The sequence below is a fragment of the Struthio camelus genome, chromosome 2 (genome assembly GCF_040807025.1).
Source record: "Struthio camelus isolate bStrCam1 chromosome 2, bStrCam1.hap1, whole genome shotgun sequence".
NCBI lineage: Eukaryota > Metazoa > Chordata > Aves > Struthioniformes > Struthionidae > Struthio > Struthio camelus.
In genome coordinates, this window is record NC_090943.1 from 141,137,050 (window position 1) to 141,156,653 (window position 19,604).

The 19,604-nt window shown below is 39.1% G+C and overlaps 1 protein-coding gene across 4 annotated transcripts in view; it reads right to left on the reverse strand.

Annotated features, from left to right (window-relative positions):
• SPIDR (scaffold protein involved in DNA repair) overlaps positions 1-19,604 on the reverse strand; it is a 212,745-nt gene that overhangs the window by 20,926 nt on the left and 172,215 nt on the right. For 2 of the 4 annotated variants that reach the window (XM_068932756.1, XM_068932759.1), the window contains 2 exons: positions 18,567-18,665; positions 7,617-7,775 (listed from right to left, as the gene is read on the reverse strand). The exons of 1 other annotated variant lie outside the window; for it this stretch is intronic. In XM_068932756.1, coding sequence (XP_068788857.1) covers positions 7,617-7,775; positions 18,567-18,665 — 258 coding nt within the window. The remainder of the gene's footprint in view (positions 1-7,616; positions 7,776-18,566; positions 18,666-19,604) is intronic. One more of the 4 variants, XM_068932757.1, reaches the window with a different exon arrangement.

The following is a 19,604-nucleotide window of genomic DNA, read 5'->3' on the forward strand; positions in this document are numbered from 1 at the left end:
GCACGCTGTGATCCTCCTCTACCAAAACGGTAGCTCTGCTCTGGAGCTGTCATTTATGTGCCAAGGAACGTACCAGCCGGTGTCCCCGATAAGCGAGCTCCTGTCTTGCTCCACCCGTGTATCTGCCTCCAAGAAAGTTAATGCTCCCCTTAAACATTTATGGATTTTGACTCATTGGGGAGGGGGGCAATCACACTGGAGAAATGGCAATACATTGTGTCCTCCTCTGTAGAAAATAATTATCCTGACAGAAAGAATAAAATTCATTCTCTTTATTGGCCATGCAACGTTCAAATCCCACTTCAATCTGACTTGAACAATGGGTGTATTTTACCCAATGTTTATCCTTCTTCAGCTATAGAGTCAGAACAACAGATGAAGAGCTGGCTCTGTGCTACAGTGAAGGGACTCGGTTAGCCCCAATGTGCACAAAGGGCTTTTCTCACTTTAGAAGGTAAAATAAAAACTTAATAATTTAGCTCTGTGAGTGTAAATTGCTAGACACTCTATTTAAAAAAAAAAAAACTTTAAAAGACAAAAATTTTAATGACAAAAGAAGGACACACTTCTAAAAAAAGGAAAAGTACAATAAGAAGTGAGAAGACACAGGCTCAAGGTTAAAACAGAACATGTAAAGTATTTTGAATAATATTTTTTCTGCTTAAGAGACAAGGAATCTATTCTAATATTCTGTAACAGGAAAGGGAAAGGGAGGGAAAGGGAAAGAGGGAAGGGAAGGGAAGGGAAGGGAAGGGAAGGGAAGGGAAGGGAAGGGAAGGGAAGGGAAGGGAAGGGAAGGGAAGGGAAGGGAAGGGAAGGGAAGGGAAGGGAAGGGAAGGGAAGGGAAGGGAAGGGAAGGGGAGAAGAGGAAAGGACTGAATCCTTACCTGAAGGACAGAAACCATCTGTCAGATTCTAAATGACAGAGTTAATCTCATAACTTTCCATAAGGAACCAAAATCTATGTTGGATAAAAAATCCTTTTGTTACATACTAAATGCATGGATATCTAGTGTTTATCTACCAAACAGAAAGACCACCACTAGCAATGTGGTAGGAAGATATACAGAAGTATAGATTTATGACAGAGTCCTCTGCATACAGGTACTCTTCTCTTCCATAAACACGTATCTTCAAACTTTGCCTATATGTAATGATGCAGCTATATCTATGTGGGTTTTGTATACATACACACACACACACAGACATATTATATATAGTTAATATATAAAATAATTACTCTTAGCATCCAATGTGCTCTAAAAGTATTCACTTCAACTTTAATTTGGCTTGCTGAATTATGGTATGTCTTTTCCATATAGCCATAAATGCAAACTGCCTGCTGTGAACCCACACAGAAAGCAGAGAATTTTAAATGTTTCATACTGTTAAATAGGCTGAATATATGGTTGAGAGAATACAAAATATACCTTCAGCACAAGCACAAATCATTTCTGACATAATTAACAAATCATCTTAAGCTACTAAAAAGAAAAATTACTATAAGATAAATGATTGATACTAATAATAACACAGCATTTACTTTCCCCTCGCCACGAATTTTAGGCACAGCAGACTGGGCTGCCTGGTACAGAGGTTGCTCTCCTTTGCTCACCTAACCACCTTCCTTCCCAGCTTCTCAGCTCAGCAGGAGACAGAAGTCACCTCCTGCTTCTAACCTTCTCGGCTTGTTTTGCCTGTCACTGCAAAGTCAAAGGGCATGCATTCATATGTGCACACACACATATATGCTTGCTCTATGACTTCTCATAAAACATACGCTTAAAAAAAAAGCCCTTGCAATTATATTTAGTCACCCCATAAAAAGATAAATCAATACCCACAGCTTCAGTACAATGCTCTGTCCCTGTGGAAATGTCACTCTTTTCATACTGCAAACTATTCCGCAAAAATCAAACTACTTCAGACTTTGATTTTTACAAGCTGTATGTCACTAGCTTTCTGTTTTGGCTGCTTAAAATTATACTAAAGTGTTATAAAGGAAAACAATCTGCTTTGACAACTTATTTCACAATTTACTGAGGAGATTTTATTTCTCTCACCAACACAAAGTTTCATCTACAGTGCTGGTCCAATAACATCATATGTTACATGCCTGAATAAACTTTTTTGCATTAGAGATATACTGCTATGATTTTTGATCAAAATACACAGTTGGGGGATTTTTCAGTTTTAATAATTACACCACAGGGTCAGGGGAAAATGACCATACAGAGAAGATATCAGAAATATCAAAGAAAGAAGAACAAGGAAAACAAACGCACATAACTAAGAACAGAAAAAAGGCCAAGTCAGGTTTATGGAAGGGGACAGGAAGTAAGACGCTAGGCTTCTCCTCCACCGCCCTCCACAGTTCCCCGGAGACTCCAGACTTAGCAGTTTCCTCCTCTCCTCTTCTCCTAGTATTAGTCTAGACTCAAATAGTTTTCTTTTGGCACTAACAGAGGCTCAAATTGCCTCAGTTTGCAGGCTCACTTATTCAGAACTCAGAAATAAAGCAACTCCTAGCCCTCCATGAAGCATCTCTTCGCTCAAGACTAAAAAGAAACTCAGTAATAGTCCCCCAGACTGCATGAGTTGGAACTATCAAAAGGCAAGCAATCCAGACAGAAAGCTGATACTGTAGGCTAGCTCTCCCTCTAACATACCTGATAAGATCCTTGAGCATGCAAGCTATGCAACACCATATTTTCTCAGAGTTGAGTAATACAAGAAACAAAAACATAAAGAAAATAAAAAACCCAAGCAGCATCTCAGTCAAAAATCTAGTCAGGTAGGAAGGGTTGTTGGCTTTTTTCCTGAGTTTTAGGATAGCTGTTGAGATATACGAAATTTGTTCATATATCTTAAAAATATGTTGTTTAGAATGAATATGAAACTATTTTATTAAATAATTTGTTTACATTCTTTAATAACTCAGTCTTCTGCAGTACCTTGGGAATTACATATAACACATTAAAACACTGAATTTCTAACATTTCTAGAATTACTTTTGATCCAACATGCCTATTTTGTATTCTCCAGTGCTGGTTATTAAGCAGACTTATGACAGAAGCACTGAAGATGGAAGCATCAGCCAGTATTTGTTAAAAAGAAGAAAACTCAAGAAACAAAATTAATTTCTGATATATATCCAGCCATCAAAAATAATAAAAGGGGTAACAGATATTCAGAACTTTGAAGTAATTACTTAAGTTATGCTTTAAACAGAATTCAGCTTTTAACCACAGCAATTACTAAAGTGTTTCAGGACCTCAAAACCTCAGAGACGTGGGTGGCTCTTTTAGATGGCAACCTTTTTGGAGGAGGGAAAACCAAAGGAAGGAAGTTATGACTTCCTTGTGCTGTGGAGAGTTCTCACTATTACATTTCCTGTCAACGTCCAGCAGTTGAAAAACTTTCGTTTATGGCAGTTAGCAGTGGTCCTCTCTTCTGAGTGTAAAGCAAAACAGAGAGAAAGTATACAGTGAAAAGGGGAGGAAAAAGGAGGAAAAAAAAATAGCAAGCTGGGGCAAAATAGTGACCAATAGCACAGACTAGGACACTATAAGAAGATTTCACACTTCAGTACCTAACATTTAAAATTTTTAAATGACAAACAAAAGAAGACAACTTTATTTGAAAACACAGAAATTTCTCAGTGAAACATAACACTAGTTGATCGAATTCCATATTCAGAGTCTACTTACTTTACAGGAAAATGCACCAAACAGCATAGCAAACAATTATGGAACAGCCTGCTATTAATTAATGGTTGGGTCATGAGCCAAAGCTTAAGAGCTGATGTATCCCTCAAAGTATTTCACCCTATCCTGTGTAAATGTGGATTGTAGCATAATCCATGCAACAGTCACATCCACTTTTGAATCTTGTTATGACTTTTTTTAATTTAAGGACAAAATTGGTACTGACACCCTGAGTTAATTGTGTATTACATTAAAGCATTTTTCATCTCCATTTTTAAACTAGTGTAATCTTTCTGTTCTGCTGAACAGAAACTCTTCATGTTCCTACCTTATGAGTAAAAACATAAAATTAACATCTTTGTCCACACGACAGATATATAACTGCAGAGTTTATCTCAGATCATTGCATCTAACTGCTGCGAGGATAAAAGCAGACTATGACAATTTATAGGTTATTTACCACTGAGACATTTCAGTGAATGCTCTGTCCCTGCATCAAATTGCATCCATTTAGTTACTGGTTATACTGGAAGTACCTGAAAAAATCAGGATCAGCTACAATAGAAAGGTTACATATTAGCTGCCCTGCATACAGATTTTAACTGATATTTCTATCATCTCTAGCAGTACTCCAAAGAAATCTCACTTCCTCTTTCTCAAGGGGCTAAATTTGTAAGACTGACATATGGGGTAGTGGGAGGGCGAGAGATAGAATACACACCTCCAAGGATCCAACACCCAGTGGCAGATCAATGAACACTTTTCAGTTTTCTCTATTTAAACCATTATAGCTTTCACTCTCTGCTCTGCTGATCCTAAGTGTGCAGGTTGGGGAACAGTTGCAGAAAAAGTTAGGAGACAAGTATGTACAAGAGAGAGAAGAGAAAAGATGTCAGGAAACAGATACTGAACCACATACATGCTGGTAATTCAGCTGCTTCAATACTGATTCCTACCTGATTCCTACCTTATTCAACTGCCTCAAAAACAGACTAGAAGAACTGCTGTAAGAAAGATACTGAACAAGTCACGGCAACTTAGCCATGACTCAGCCACGTCCGTCCGTCTTACAGGATTGCCAGAAACTGGGCTACAAAGGGAAATACCACTTCCTCTATTTGACTACCAAGGGAAAAGTTTCTTGCAGTGATGGTTTTGCGGAGTGTTTTCCACGGGGTTTGGGACTTATTCTGAAAATCACCTAAATCAATGAAAGACTTTCAAATGACCTCATGACTCTCTAGAGCTGATCTCTTTAGCATTTTTTAAAACATACGGGCATCCAAAAACAATATTCAGCACTAACACTGCTTCTTCCTATATGAGATTACTATAATTCCAATTTTGCACAGGCTTGTTCTTAGTCAAGACAAGACAGAGCTGTTGAAGTTCTTAGCCCACTTTTCTTTTGGTATACAAGCGTTTTCTTATCAGGCGAAGAAAACGGTTTGGTTCCTTTGACCCACTGTACAGTATAGGTCCATTCAAGTTAGGTTTAGATCCAGGTTGCCTCCTGGATGCAAAATACTCATTTTTGCAGATTTTAGTTCTTGAAATGCAGCTGTAGCTTACATGAGTGATTTAAAAATTGCATTTAGTGGAATCATGTTAAATAGTATTTTAATTAAACACTTGATGATGAGGATGGATAAACGCCCCCAGAATTTTTTGAACAGTAACCGTGGTCCCTTGACGCAAAAACCTTGAGCGCCTCTGGTAAATGAAAATCTCCTCTGTCTCACAGAGGGACGGAAGAAGCACATTGTCTATATAAGAGAGATTACAATCCATGTGACTGTGGGACAACATGCACATATGGGATCGTATTAGCCGTTCTTGGCTTCCTCCAGATTGTGTGTTCCAAAGGCAGAAAAAAAAGTAATGACTTTTGCCTTGTATTTCCTACATTTTATTCCCTTTTATCCATTTTTAAAGCCACTGTCAGACTCCAGGAAGCAAACAGTTTAAGAGCCATCTCCTTCCAAAAATCAATTGGCATTCTGAAAAAAAGGCAGCAGTCCTTCTTGCAGGGCAGACCACATAGCTTTTATTCACTTATGTGCTGCAAGCCAAGGTTGGGCACTCACAGGCAGCATATCCCATCATGTGCTCAGACATACCGTGGCTCTGCGAGCCCATTTATCCAGTGGCAATGAGTTCCACAGCCTAATTATGCTCTGTGTGAATAAGTACTCCCTTATACTTATTTCAACTATGGCTTTACTGTGGTTTCCATCACACCTAGAATGACACAAAACATGTCCCAACACTTAAAAGTAATAAGAAGTTATAAAGCAGAACTTCAGCTAAAACAATTAAGAAAAGAAAAGAAAAAAACCCTACACAATTCCCCCACCCACCCATTTTCTACAGCAAAATCACGTTTTAACCACTGCAGTGTCCCTGAAGCTACGCTAGCCATTTTCTTTTAATGTTTCCTAGCAGGGTTACCACCAGCACAGCTCCATCTGAACCACCAACGTTTTCAGCACTGTGTTGTCTAACCGTCCTCAGAATAGCCAGAAGTAAGTTACTGCTGCTTTGAAACAGAATTTACATTAGAAAAAGTCTGTCTCTTATTAGCTAGGCAGAGTGCTGGAAACACCAGCAGCCAGTTGTAAAACTTCATTTGTATCCAGAATTCCAAAGCCATTATTTAATTTGTTTGGAAAAAATGTAACTTGAAAAAAAAAAAAGCCAACAAAATTATTAAATAAGAAGACGTGTTTGTTATTAAAGATCCATAAAAATGCAAGTAGGCTTGAAATCCAAAGGATCTGAAAATTAACACTGCAAGTACATAAAAAGAAAAGCATACTGAATAGGGCGGGCTGGAAAATAGCAATTCCATTTTACTAAACATTTCAAGGCTTTGAAATCTGTTTTTGTTCCAATAGGAAGCAAAAATGAGATTTTTTGAACGTTTTCATGAAATGAAAATGAGAGAGAGAGTATTCACTCCCTCTGGACCTGAAAAAATCTTCCTAACAAAATTGTTTCCAAAATAGATAACGTTTCCATGAAACATTCTGGTTTTGATGAAACAGCATTTTTCAACAGAAAAAAAAAGCGTCAGCAAAAAAATCACAGCTATTTTAATACCAAAGGTTTATCTACATAGGACACTTGCACCAAGGTAAATTATGTTAAGAATTGAACCAATTTAAGGACATGTATATAGCTCCCCATGCGAACACCATATCACTTTCCTTAAAAAGATATTTGGTAAGATAATTGATCTCTACAAAGTTGTGCTTTTTCTTGATTAACTCAAGTTATTTTATTTTAAAAATGTTAAAGGAATCACAGAATTAGCAAAATTAAACAGGTTCCACAATTCAATTTGTTACTCATTTTGGGAGACTCTTCAATAAACCTGTGACATTCCTGTTCTAAAATAAGAATGGTTTTGTGCTTCAGGAGATTTTTTTTAAAGAAGCTTACACTGTGTTTCCAAAGCCATATAGGTTTAACTGAATTAAGCTCTCATATATCAAGGACAATTCTTTGCTTGAAATGTCACCCCAGACTGGACAGCAAAGTAGAAAAACATTACTGCAATTAACAGTTTTGCAATGAAAGGGAAGTAGACTAATGTTTTTAAGTCTTTGAATCTACCGAAGAGGAAGAAAACATTTACACTGTATGCAACATTTCCTCAGGTAATTCTTCTCTATACCTTTCTTTGCTAAGTGTGTGTTTGTGTGTTAGCTGATTTTGGAGTACGGTTGGGTCATGCACTATTGGATCCAGCTGATGCCTGCCTGATGCCCTGAAAATTGCAATTAGAACAGTTCATTGAACAAAGCCTCACTCAGTTGTTCCAACTGATTGCTGAAATAAACGAAATGGCACATCACCTATGCCCACCATAGCACTGCAACACATTTTCCCATGAATTGTTCTCACCTTCCTCTTGTGGTTCTCTGCAAAATTTTCATTCCAGCTAAGCAGCAGAATTTTCCTTCCCATCTCCTGCAATACTGTTCGATGCCTTCTGCAGAATTCAGGGACTGCAACTGTACCTCACTGAACATGCCATAGGCATCTTGGACAAGGAGGCATAACCTGCAAAACATTCCTCTGGTTACTGAATTGCTTCTGTTCATAAAAACTAGTTAGCAGATTTCTGAAAACTGGATTACAAGCTCCAGAACAGGGCTTACAATACTACAATAACTAGAGAATTCCTACTAAATAGTGAATACTGGTACCGGTACGAGTAAACAAAATCAACAGCATTAAAGGTTTTCTTATATATATATTTGCAGGAAGCCCATGAATGAAATAGAGAAGCATGACTGAAAATGAGAATAAAAGGCTTGTACTGGGGAGTAGCTAAACAAACTGCAAAGCAGTATGTGGTTAAGAAGAAAGGAGGTTGACTTTTGCCTAACTTGAGGTGAATTCTGCAATGCAGAGGAATGATGCAAATGTATACATCCATATGTGTGTGTGTGTGTGTGTGTGCGCGCGTGTGTATACATATGCAGTACACATAAACATACAAATTCTGCATAGAAGTAAACAAAGTAACATATTTCACAAGTAATAACCACAAACTGAAACCAGTAAAATGAACAAATATTACATTTTCACTGAGTTTAAAAGAGTTCTGAGGATTCAAAAACAGTGAAATATCTTTTATTTAACTTTTTCTTTTTTTGTTGTTAGAAACAACAACATGAAACTACAGATCAGTAAATTCAACTTTTCGTATGAAGAAGCCCAGAGGAACTATTTTAAGAAGCTAATTAAAGAACCTGCTAAACATTTGATTAAAGCAATCTGGGAGACCAGGGCTGGGAAGTATTGCTTAACCAATTTGCTGGCATTTCTGGAAGATATTACTGACATAGCAGATAAGGCAAAATCAGTGGATGTCATACTTTTAGATAGTCAAAAATGCATTTCACAAGATTCTGCACCTGAGATGAGTAGCAACGATAGCATGAGTCATGGAGCGCTGGGGGAAGGAGGCTGCTGTCTACAAGATTGATTTAATTGCCCCAGAAAGAGGTAGTTAAACATGGAAACTTTTCAAAAGGGAGACAAGAATTACCTCTGAGGGTAGCACAAGTATCTTCGTTTCTGCCTAAAACTCAGGGATGCACTAGGCAGCAGCATTCTGTCCGTTTTAAACGTGCATGGCAAAGCTACCTTTTCCTGAGCAAGCCAACTCCAACTGCTTTGGGAGCACATCATATAATGTATTAGATGCATCCCAAAAGCATCCAACGGTAGCTATTACTTCTTTACAATACACATTTATAATGAAATGAGCTCCTGTACCTCTCTGGAAGAAAAACTTGTATTTTCTTAGCAGGGAAGCTTAGGCACACAGAAGGCCATTAATCACAGTTTCCTTGTTCATTACAAACTGTCTAACTTTGACTGGCTTAAAGCCTTGAGAGGGCCGTGTCCCGCACAGCACACAAACTCAAAGCCTTTCTGGCATCAGCAGCTGTAAAGGCACCAGCTGAGCGCCCTCATTTTTCACATTCTGGTGCTGGTATTGAGGGACAGGGAGCAGTAGGACTGAATATAAATGAAGGCTCTCATATTTTCTCTGTATCTCTACCTGTAATGACGTGTAGGCTGGAAAGACAGGTACGCTTAGCTCTGGGATGAGGGACATTCCCAGCCCAGAGAGCCAGTGACTGTCCTAACAACACAAACCTGTGTCTTCTGCAGCTCTATCAATCTTTATATTTCCTGTATAAAACAATCAAGGAGATCACTTGTGGACAACTATCACAAGATAATCTCCAACTCAGCAGAACAAAGAGTATGTTGTGTTATGAACGTGATGGCCCAGAAGCAGAACAACTACGGTTGCCTGTCACTTTCCATCTTAGGACCTTTCAGTCACTTAAAAACCTCTGTCAAGCTTTAACTGATTGGACTGAAATTTCTCATTGTTTTGTTTGGAAAAACAGGGGTAATGGGCTCTGGACGTTTCTGAAAACCAGACTGAGGGGAACAGGAAAAAAAAGCAAACAGCTTTGCCTATGTTAACAAAACATTCAATGATTGTTCATTGTGAAAAATTAGGCCTTCGTATTTTGAAGCAAGCAAGGGCCAACTGAATTCATGTCTCAAATCTCTTAACTGTGTTCAGCAGTCTCTTAACTGTTAACTGATCACTGGAATTTCTCATATCTTTAGTGAGACATAACCAAATGCAAGTTAAGTCTCAGACTAGCTGGCACCAGGCTCACATTAAGTCTTCTGGGACATGTTAATTGCTCAAATAAAATTAACTTGGTTGGTGCTGAAGACATCAGTCACTAAAAGTACATTTTCCCAATCCTTTTAAGCCAAGCAAAATGGTGGCTGCTGTCAGACACGGAAGTCTCAACTTTCTGGTTTGCAGCTTCCATACTTCCATCCCTTCATTTGGGCAACACAGACAGCTAGGCTATGAAACTGATCTCACCAGAACATTACTACAGCCCCCCCCCAAAAACAAAACAAAACAAAACAAAACTGTAGTCATATCAGCTTCTGGAAAACAAACTCTGTGGAAGTAAATTCCAACCTATGTGGAGAAATACTTATAGGCAAGGGACATATTTTCCAGGCTGGAGTGGTAGTCTGAAGATCCCACTCCGGCTGTCTAGTGTATGCAGCATGAACATTGCAGGCCACATGACCATGCCACTGCTTGGTATATAGAAATAGAAGCAGAAGTGTGTAATTTGAGGCTTATACCACTAATTATCCCATTCATACTAGTAACACGGGCATGATTATTGGCATAATGGACAAAGACAGAGCAGCAGAACCTCTTGCACCATGCTCCAAACATTTTTGCCCTATTAGGACCGTACATGTGAGCAGATACCCAATACGCTACATTTACTCCAAGGGTATCCAAAGGCAGTCATAATTTCTCCAACATGCATTTAAAATGAAATAAACATATCCAATCACTTGGAAGACAGAATTCCGCAATGAAACTTCAGACGTACAATTTTAGACTAAAAGATAAGGAACATCCCAAACTAACTCTATGAACGTAACTTTATGAACAAATGTTCCCTGCTTCAACACTGTCTAAAAAGAAGTTCAAATGAAAGAATGACAAAATCTTGAAATATTCTTAACAGCAGTTGATCTGCCTTGCACTAGTTAAATAGCTCATACTATAGGTACTTAAATGAGTGAAAATTGATTTTCCTACTTAATGGCTACAACGAAATCAGGTGAATCATACAACAGAATTCAGCAACGCATTCAGAGGATTGCTCTCACGTCTCTGAAACTGCTTCTGTTCTTATGGGCTTCACATATGCTCTTAGCATAACTGCCCATGGCATGCAGGTCAAAGTGGCTTTCAGGGGCTGTTGATTCAAGGCCTTAACTTCTTCACCACTAATGCGTTTTCCTTAATTTCACTTTATTCACAGAAAAGTGGATTTGTATTATTTTCTCATGTTGCAGTGTTGCTCCCCTATTGCAAGCAAATGTTTTACCAAAATAAGTTTTACCAGCAAGTCAGTGTAACAGTGATTAAAACAACAGATTGCTACACGATTTCACCTCCCTTTGAAGCTAATCACCCGGAAGAAAACCCACATCTAAACTATGAGACGTGCTGCAAATCCAAAAAAAGTATTTGCCCACAAGGAATTCAGCATTTATTATTTGTGTGCACATCTATCGCAAAACAATTTTTCTATAAAACATGACATTTGTACTGAATAAGTTAATCGGCTAAAATCAACTTTTATTAATGGCTTGCCAGTACGCATACTACTGAACTGTGAGAAAAGAAAAGGGGAACATCACTGTTTTTATCAGGAGTGTTTGCGGTAGGGAGGAAATAAGGACTATCTTTCTTTTAGGGACAACAGGATGCATAGTCCTGCATAAGAACTGAATTTTAAAGATGGCTTTGGAAACAGACATTTCTCATGCAAAGCAACAGAGAATTCATTTCAGGACTGAGGGGTGGCGTGAAAGCCAGGAGAGGAGTGCGTGTGGGAGATGCAGAGTAAGGAAAGGGTGAAGTATGACTCACTGGTAATAACAAAGGGGGCGAGGATAGGGAATGATAAGAACTGAGGCAGAGATTAGCCTTTTTTTTTTAAAGCAATGACACAGTAAGTCTCATGCTAAAGCTTGGGAAGATTTTTGTTAATTTGCTAATAGCCAGGAGCAAGGATGGGGGCAGGGGAAAGATGAGACTGATTATTCTGCATTATTTCTATGACTGTGCTGATATTTAGGACAAAATGTTTCCCAGTGGAAATCTGGAGAGGATTACAGGGTTACACTGCCATGCCCTTCTCCTAGTTAGTCACTCCTTACGGGGAAAGAGTAAAACTTTCTTTTACTATTGCTTTTATTATGCATGAAGAATCATACATATCTATCTGACTTTCTGGAGAAGTACGAATGAGAAAAATCTTCAGTTTATGCCTAGGTCAACTGTCCCTTTCCAGCTTCCTCAATGGCCAGTGGAAAGAAGTAAGGAAAAGGAACACCTGGTTGAGGAAGAAGGGATGAAGGCAGGGAAGCCACAATTGTGATGGCCTTTACTGTGTCTTGTGAAAACAAGCAGCAGAGATTTGTCATTAAAAATCTCAACTAACAAATAATTGTTTTACCCTACAAGAGAAGGACCACCATGTGGACCACACATCCATAGTTAAGACATACAGTACAGCGTAAGCAAGACGGTGTAAGTAAGTCAGACAGATGAACAGACAAATGCAACATCCTTCTCAGTGCTCAGAAGGGACTTAATTAGTTACTGTTTCTTCGGAAGGGAGAGAAAAGGAGGAATCAGGGAAATGCCTGCAAACTAACTGAATTATATTAAGTCTGATACTTGCTCCTTCTTTATCTGAACCATCCAAGAGGCAGCTGTTGCTCCTTTGTTTGTCAGAAGGACTTCTTATCTCTTTGAGGCGCGGTCCTAGTAGAGGCATAAAGCACACACACAAACAAAACTCCCCTCTCTCTTAATCACCAGAGGCACAACACTCTACCTACACACTTCCAATTCAGCAACTTGTCTGGTCAAGTCTCAAGGTGGAGCTGATTAACTCCTGCTAATATGGCTTAGATTCAAACTGTAACCTGCAGGACACCACCCTGCCAGGATTTAATGTATCCCTACCTTACGCAGTCCTTGCATTCACCATACCTGTATTACTCCTGAAAAATCAAAGCTCAGGGCATACAAAAGGGGCAACTATCTACTTTTTTGTTGCCTCGTAACACCATAACGATTTTCCTGCAAAAGGCACCATATTCTCTGCCTCACAAATTGTTTCACGTTTGCATTTCACGTTTCATGTTTCCAGCCGTACAGCCCTGCTGCCGTCTTCTTTGTCCCTTCAAGTTTCAAGGAAATAGCCAGAGAAGCTCTACAGAGCTGCAATAACTATGGCTTGAATGATTCAAATAAAAATTAATGGTACAATGTCATTGACTAGCCCTTTTAATACTCAGGTCACCAAAGTACAAAGGTAGAAAGGAGAACAGGAGCACCACTGCTTCCAGCTTACAGAAGGGCAATATCAGGCTCAAAGCAGAGTCCTAATCACAACGCCCTCCAAGCACAGACATTTCGAGCACCCAAGCTGCTGCTCTGCTTTAAAGTACTGAGATGACTGAAATGGTAATCATTTGCCTTGAGAACTTAAAATCACTTAAAAATAGAGTTTATGATAATGTACATTTTTATTAGACAATTATGGGAGCACCCGGAAGGAAAAAAAGGGGAAGACAGTTCAAGAATGCTGGTCCTGGTAGAGAGGGAACAGAGCGCACAGTTAACACCAGATCTGCAAGTTCTCTCCAGCTACAGCCAGTCTGTCTTTACAAAAGTGTTGGTGGAAGCTGCACATGTGACAGGAGTATCACCAGGGAAATAAGCAACTCTTACCTCAGCATCGGAAATAGCAAATATGTAAGAGAGGCCTGTCCATTCTCAGGAAAAGAATTATTTTTTGCAGGCACTTCTTAACATATGCATTACAGAGTATTTATATAGCACACTTTGCAAAAAAATCACTACAGTAACTACGCCAAATCCGTAATTTTGTATTTTCCTAGTTGTTAATTGCATTTTTATACATATGTTAAAAATGAAAAAGAGTGAGAGAGGTTATAAAATAACTTTAGGTTATTTTTATTTACTTCCTTGAATAGTCAACTACTTCGACACTAACTGGAAAACCAAATGCAACTTCCAGGAGATCTTTCATCAGTCTCCCACTGATGATTGCTTTTTCCATTTCTTCAGACAGGTTAATTCTTCCACCTACTAATTTGTCTGTGACCTAAAGAGGCAGTACTTACGTGGGAAACTGCTTTTGTGCATAGGAAGAGAGCCGTATGGGCCCAGCATATCAGCATGACTGCCTTTTGAATGCAGAATATGCACGCAGTGTGTGGAGCTCAGTGGCATTTTAAATTTTCCCACTCAAAATGTCAAACACTGACTGCCTGGTGGGAAGCAAATACAACTTCCAGGGAATGGGGGTAGCACAAAAACAGAGAACTTTTGGTACTTGCAAGGAAACCAATGGCTTCAGACGTGACAATTTTTCTGCGCAAAACATTTTTTTCTACAAAGTTTTTATCTAACACGAAATGAACTGTTTAAACTCCCCAACCCACACTGTCTCTAAGTGCTCACTTTCCAAACGTTAAACTGCTGATGTGTATATTTTATTTGCATGCAAAATTTTACTCAAAAGTAAACAAAACATTTACAACGATAAAAGGACATTCCTGTTGTCCACCCAAATACAATATGGAGCCAAAGCTATAATTTCAAACAGTTACAGAGCTGCATTTGACAAATATTTTCATTATCCTCTGATTACTTTAGCTAACTCAGATTCCTAAAGGAATATTAAAATTATTCTGCATGAACAGTTTTCACTGAAAATAATTATATCATATAAACAAAAATTTATAGTAATAGCTGGTCTGGGAGATACAGAAAGTTAAGGAAAATAACTTCCTAAGTACTGGTTAAAGGTTTGGATAAGCTTCAGCCTCAACAAACGAGGAAGGCCCTCCTCCCCACAAATTACCTACACATCTCCCCCTTACCATGCTGAAACCGCATGTAATTGATGTTCATTTTGCTAAGATACACTCCGTTCATTTTCTTATATAAATCGAAAAATATTTTTGGGTGGTAACAAAAAAGGCAAGTATATTAGATCATCCCAGCTCGTTTCAGACTCACTACGCTGCAAATTTTAACACGTAGCAAGGATGATGCTCACGCTCCTCGGGTTCCTCAGTGTCCCCAGTACCATCACTTCAGCACAGAATCCCATTACAATCACTTGCTTATTTCATCCTATGATTCAGAGAAAATAAGATTCTTCTGTACATCATGATTTCCTAAGCAAGAGGAAAAGTGCAAGAAACTTACAGACTCAGTTGAAAACTGCAAGTCTCTGTTATGGATGATCTCCAATAGAAAAATCCTGTTCCAAATATAACATGTAATTACCATCCAGCCACTTAAAGTACTTATCTATGAATCTGAGGAGGGGTTCTTTGCTTATTTTTATTAAGACTTTTTAATTACTATTTTGGCATCCAAGAATTCCAACAGTTGGTGGGGCACGGCCAAAAGATCTCTTTGCAAGGTGCTCAGCACCCTCCTTTCCAAGAAAATCAGCATTAAACTGCTGGTTCTAGCAACATTTCACATCATGTTTGCCATGATACATTTTTTCCACCCCTCATTTCCTTACACATAAAAATCAGAATAAAAGCCCTGTCTTCAAAGGGTGATCTGAAAACAATAGCTGCATAATATGGTGATACGCAGGAGGACAGGTCCAAAACGTCTATTCTGTATGCCAGATCTCATTTAAGCTGGGGGAGGATGCTACCTACATATATAGTGGGCTTGCAGTAGCAACCCTTTTCTTCTGAGCTACAGGATTTAGAGCAGTCTGAACTCCCCCATGGCAAACACTCGACAGAATTACAGCATCTGGAATGAAGCAAGAACACTGCAGCAGCAGCAGTGGTGTCACTTATCTTTCAAGAACGTATTATTTGTGGATTCACTAGATTTACTTCTAAACCACATAGAGTATGAATGGGCTCCTAAACGATTTTATTAAAAAAAGAAAAAACATGAAGTGAGCACTTTAAAAAAAGAAGGAACCGCTCGTTTTGGAAGACACAGGACATCCTAAAATTCATCCCTGACAGTATAGCATTGCACGTGTGCTTCTTCAGGGAATTGCGCACCGTAAGTGAAATACTGTAACACTGCAGGATTTCTTAGGCAGCTGCTGTATTCAATAAGACGTTCTGCTGTTTCAGTACCACCTCATCCCACTGAAATAGTACAAAAAATACTATCCATCCAAATAAACAGCAGAACAAAGAGCAAAGAAGAAAAGCAGAAGCGAAAGTTTGCTGGGGATCCTTCTCCAGCAGAAAGGCAACTTTCTATTCTTTCTTGGAGGGTCTGCTGTTTCTGCCTTTCCCCCACGTTGTTTTTCTTTACTCTCATTTATTGGCTGTATTTCATAGGTGTGTTTGTAGCCGAGGGAGAGGGAGCGTGTCCGTGTGTGCACGCAGCGTGTTTACCAGAGTTATGGTAGCAGTTCTCAGCAGCCCATCGAGAATTCTAGGAAACGGCCCCTGTTATTTCACTCGGGGTCAATGTCAGCTCATGTCAGGCTGCGGAGATCACCCAGGCCAGCTCGCTCCGCTCCGGCTCCGGCTCCAGCCCTGGCTGGAGGCCTCGAGGGGAGCGAGCGAGCCCGCCGGGCGCTGCGAGGGGGCGGAGTGCCTTCCCAGCACTCTACCAACCACCGCACGCCGCATTATGATAAACACCACGCTGGAAACCAGAGACAACAGTACATTGTGTTCTTCTTCTGAAAAACAACCAGACTTCTGCTCACTTAAAGTAAACAGTTAATCCTGTTTATCTTTTTTTTTTTCCTTCCCTCCTTGATGAGTTGTTAACAGAACAATCTCTTCTGCAAAGCAAATGAGAGGTTCGTCCCTTAAATTCATAGCGATTTTCTCTTTCCTCCAAGGGGAAAAAAAAAATCAAATTCAATATGTAAACTTTCTACAATCGGCAAACAGTGTGGAATAACAATCTTTCTTGGCTTAAACTGACTTAACAAAGCGATGCCAAAACTGAATGAAACCTTTCCCTCACATACTTTATTTTGGAAAACTGAAGTCCGAAACAGAGTGCTCTCCTCATCTCATTTAACTATTCCTCTTCTGACAAGAAAAAGCAAAACCGGTTACAAAAACTGGGCGCTGAGGTGTCCTTGCGGCCTGATTAAGCAGTGCACTGTATGTACAGATCAGCTAATGAGGTTGGGGGCGTTGCCAGTTTTTCCGTGTGAGGGGGAAAAAAGAGAATCAAGCACGTAACTGACTGAAAGTGAAGCAATAAACTATTATTCTCTTTCTCAAAGTATATATATGTGCTCACTGGGCAAACCGATGACGGCCCTGACTTTGCATATTAAGCATGATTAATTAGCAAAGCAGATGGAATTGATTATCTTGTTTTGCTGGAGTCACCACATTCTACCTATTAACTACTTATTCCTGGGCAGCCCAACTAAGTCTACTAAAAGCTACAAGCTTTTCCAAAGGGAATTCTAATTTTTAGCACTGAGGAATTTAAACAGTACTGAAAGTCAATAATGAAAGTGTGCTTAAAATCCCCAGTCAGTAAAAGTTTGTTGATTTAGCTATTTATAATCATAAAAATATATGATTTGCAAAGCTGAAGGAGGAGAAGGAAAATACTCTGGTTCCTTGTTTTATTTTTACTCATCTCACAAGCTCTGAGTCTAAGATTCTGGGTTTTCTATGCAACTAATGTCATCAAGTGCAAAAATGTAAAATCAGGTCTGGGTAGGTAACTGAAGGGGAGGCTGATTTTCAGATAAATTAAGTTTGAAATTTTTCACACATGAAATTTTCATATTTTTAAGCTTTTTTTCCTTGAGATTGAGATCTTAATTAATTTTGCATTTCTTTTTAAAACCTCTGCAACAACTACTGAATTAACTTAGCTCTCCTGATTTCTACAGTGACCAAACAGAACAAAGAAGTCCTATTTCCCATTACAGAAACTGAACTCAGGAGGCAGCAATCAGCAGGCCAGGGCCAGACTCTAGCCTAAAAAACCATTGCACAGGAGCAGCGTAGGGATTATTCTCCCCAGTCTCCCACTTAACCCACTGTGGCCTCCAGCCAAGACTGGAAGAGCGAGTATGCCTCCAGCCAAGACTGGAAGAGCCAGTATCGGTAGGACATGATTGCTGTTGAACACTTCATCTTGCTCCACGAGCACTCTGTCATTTAACTCGCTCCCTCCCAATGCTGTGATCTGTGTAGGAGAAGCAGTCGCTCTCTTAGGACTGCTGGGTTTGGCCCATCAAATTTCTCCCAAATTGACACATGGTCTGCAACCCTTTAGAGGACCTCACGTAGGCCAAGACGATACAGCCGGGAGCAGAGCAGTTATTAGCTGCAGCACCATAGGGGAGAGGCAAAGCTTCTCCTTTAGGAAGCTGGAGGTAGTGTCTACCTCTTGGAGAAACTCCTGTGCACAGGAGGAGAAGCAATAAATCTAAGTAGTTTAGGCTGCAGATACAATCCACGTACAAAGGAAGATTTCCCTGTGATTCTTCCCCCATTTTGACCCCATGCCGGGTGGCCATCATCTCACACCCTATTTCAGGAAGGAACGTCTCAGCTGAAAGGAATGCGGGCAACAGACGAATTGATGGGAGATCACTGGGAGATGAAGCAACAGTAGGAGAAAATGCAGAAGGTGAAGAAAACAAAGATCAGGAGGAAATGTTCTGAAATTACCTCTTTTCCACTTCTTTTCTCACACCTTGCTCTTCTCTCTCTTTCTGGCAGTTAAGAGACTGGGGGAAAATGCCTGTCTGAGGCAACTCTAGTATAATTCTACAAATGAAACATGAGCATTATTGACAGAGAGCATTCTTCCCAGACAGGTTTGGAATTTTTATATCAGAAGTTGCCGCCTGAAAAAAAAAAAAAACTTCTGAAAGGAAAGCGTGGATATCAACAATTTTCTAGTTTGAAAATAAAATATAAAAGATTTTGTTGCACCTTACATGTTCGCATTTGAAAATTTCAAAATGAGAAATCCCATTTTTGCCATTTAGGTTTATAAATTACTTTTAAAGAAACAGCAAGTTTGAGCCATTATCCAAAACTCATTCAAATAAACATCTTTCCATGGATCTCAGTGAGCTTCATTTCATGCTGTAAAGCACACAGAGAAAACACTGGGACACACTGGCAGTATTCCGCCACCTTGATTTCATTCAACTATTTACTTAAATTCCATGTTCCTCTTTTTAAACTCTCTACACTTAACATCAAACAAGGATCAAACACAAACACCAAAATAATTTTATAAACATCACATTTACAGCTTCCCATAATTTCAAGGGATTATTTTTAGCAGGATCAGAATCTGCAGCACAGCACACAATGGATGAAAAAGAATGTTAAGTCCACCATATAGTGCTTTGGATTTTTTTTTTTTTTTTTGCATTTAATTAGATAATCTTAAGACATGCATAGAAAACCTCTCATTTCCTTCATCACTTCTGATGCATATAGAGATTTCAAATATTGTGTGTGCTAATGGAAAGGGTCCTAAAATAGAAAATCTATGCTACAGCATCTTTAGCACAATTATCTTATATAGATGATAGTCTTTATTTCTCATGCACATGGCATACGCAACACTTTTATTTAAAGGTGTTAACAAAATGGTCAGTGCTATAAAACAGTTTACCATAAATCAGTGATTACACTGGATTTAAGATAATAACTCTAATCAAATACTGAACAATGAACTGCATGGTATAC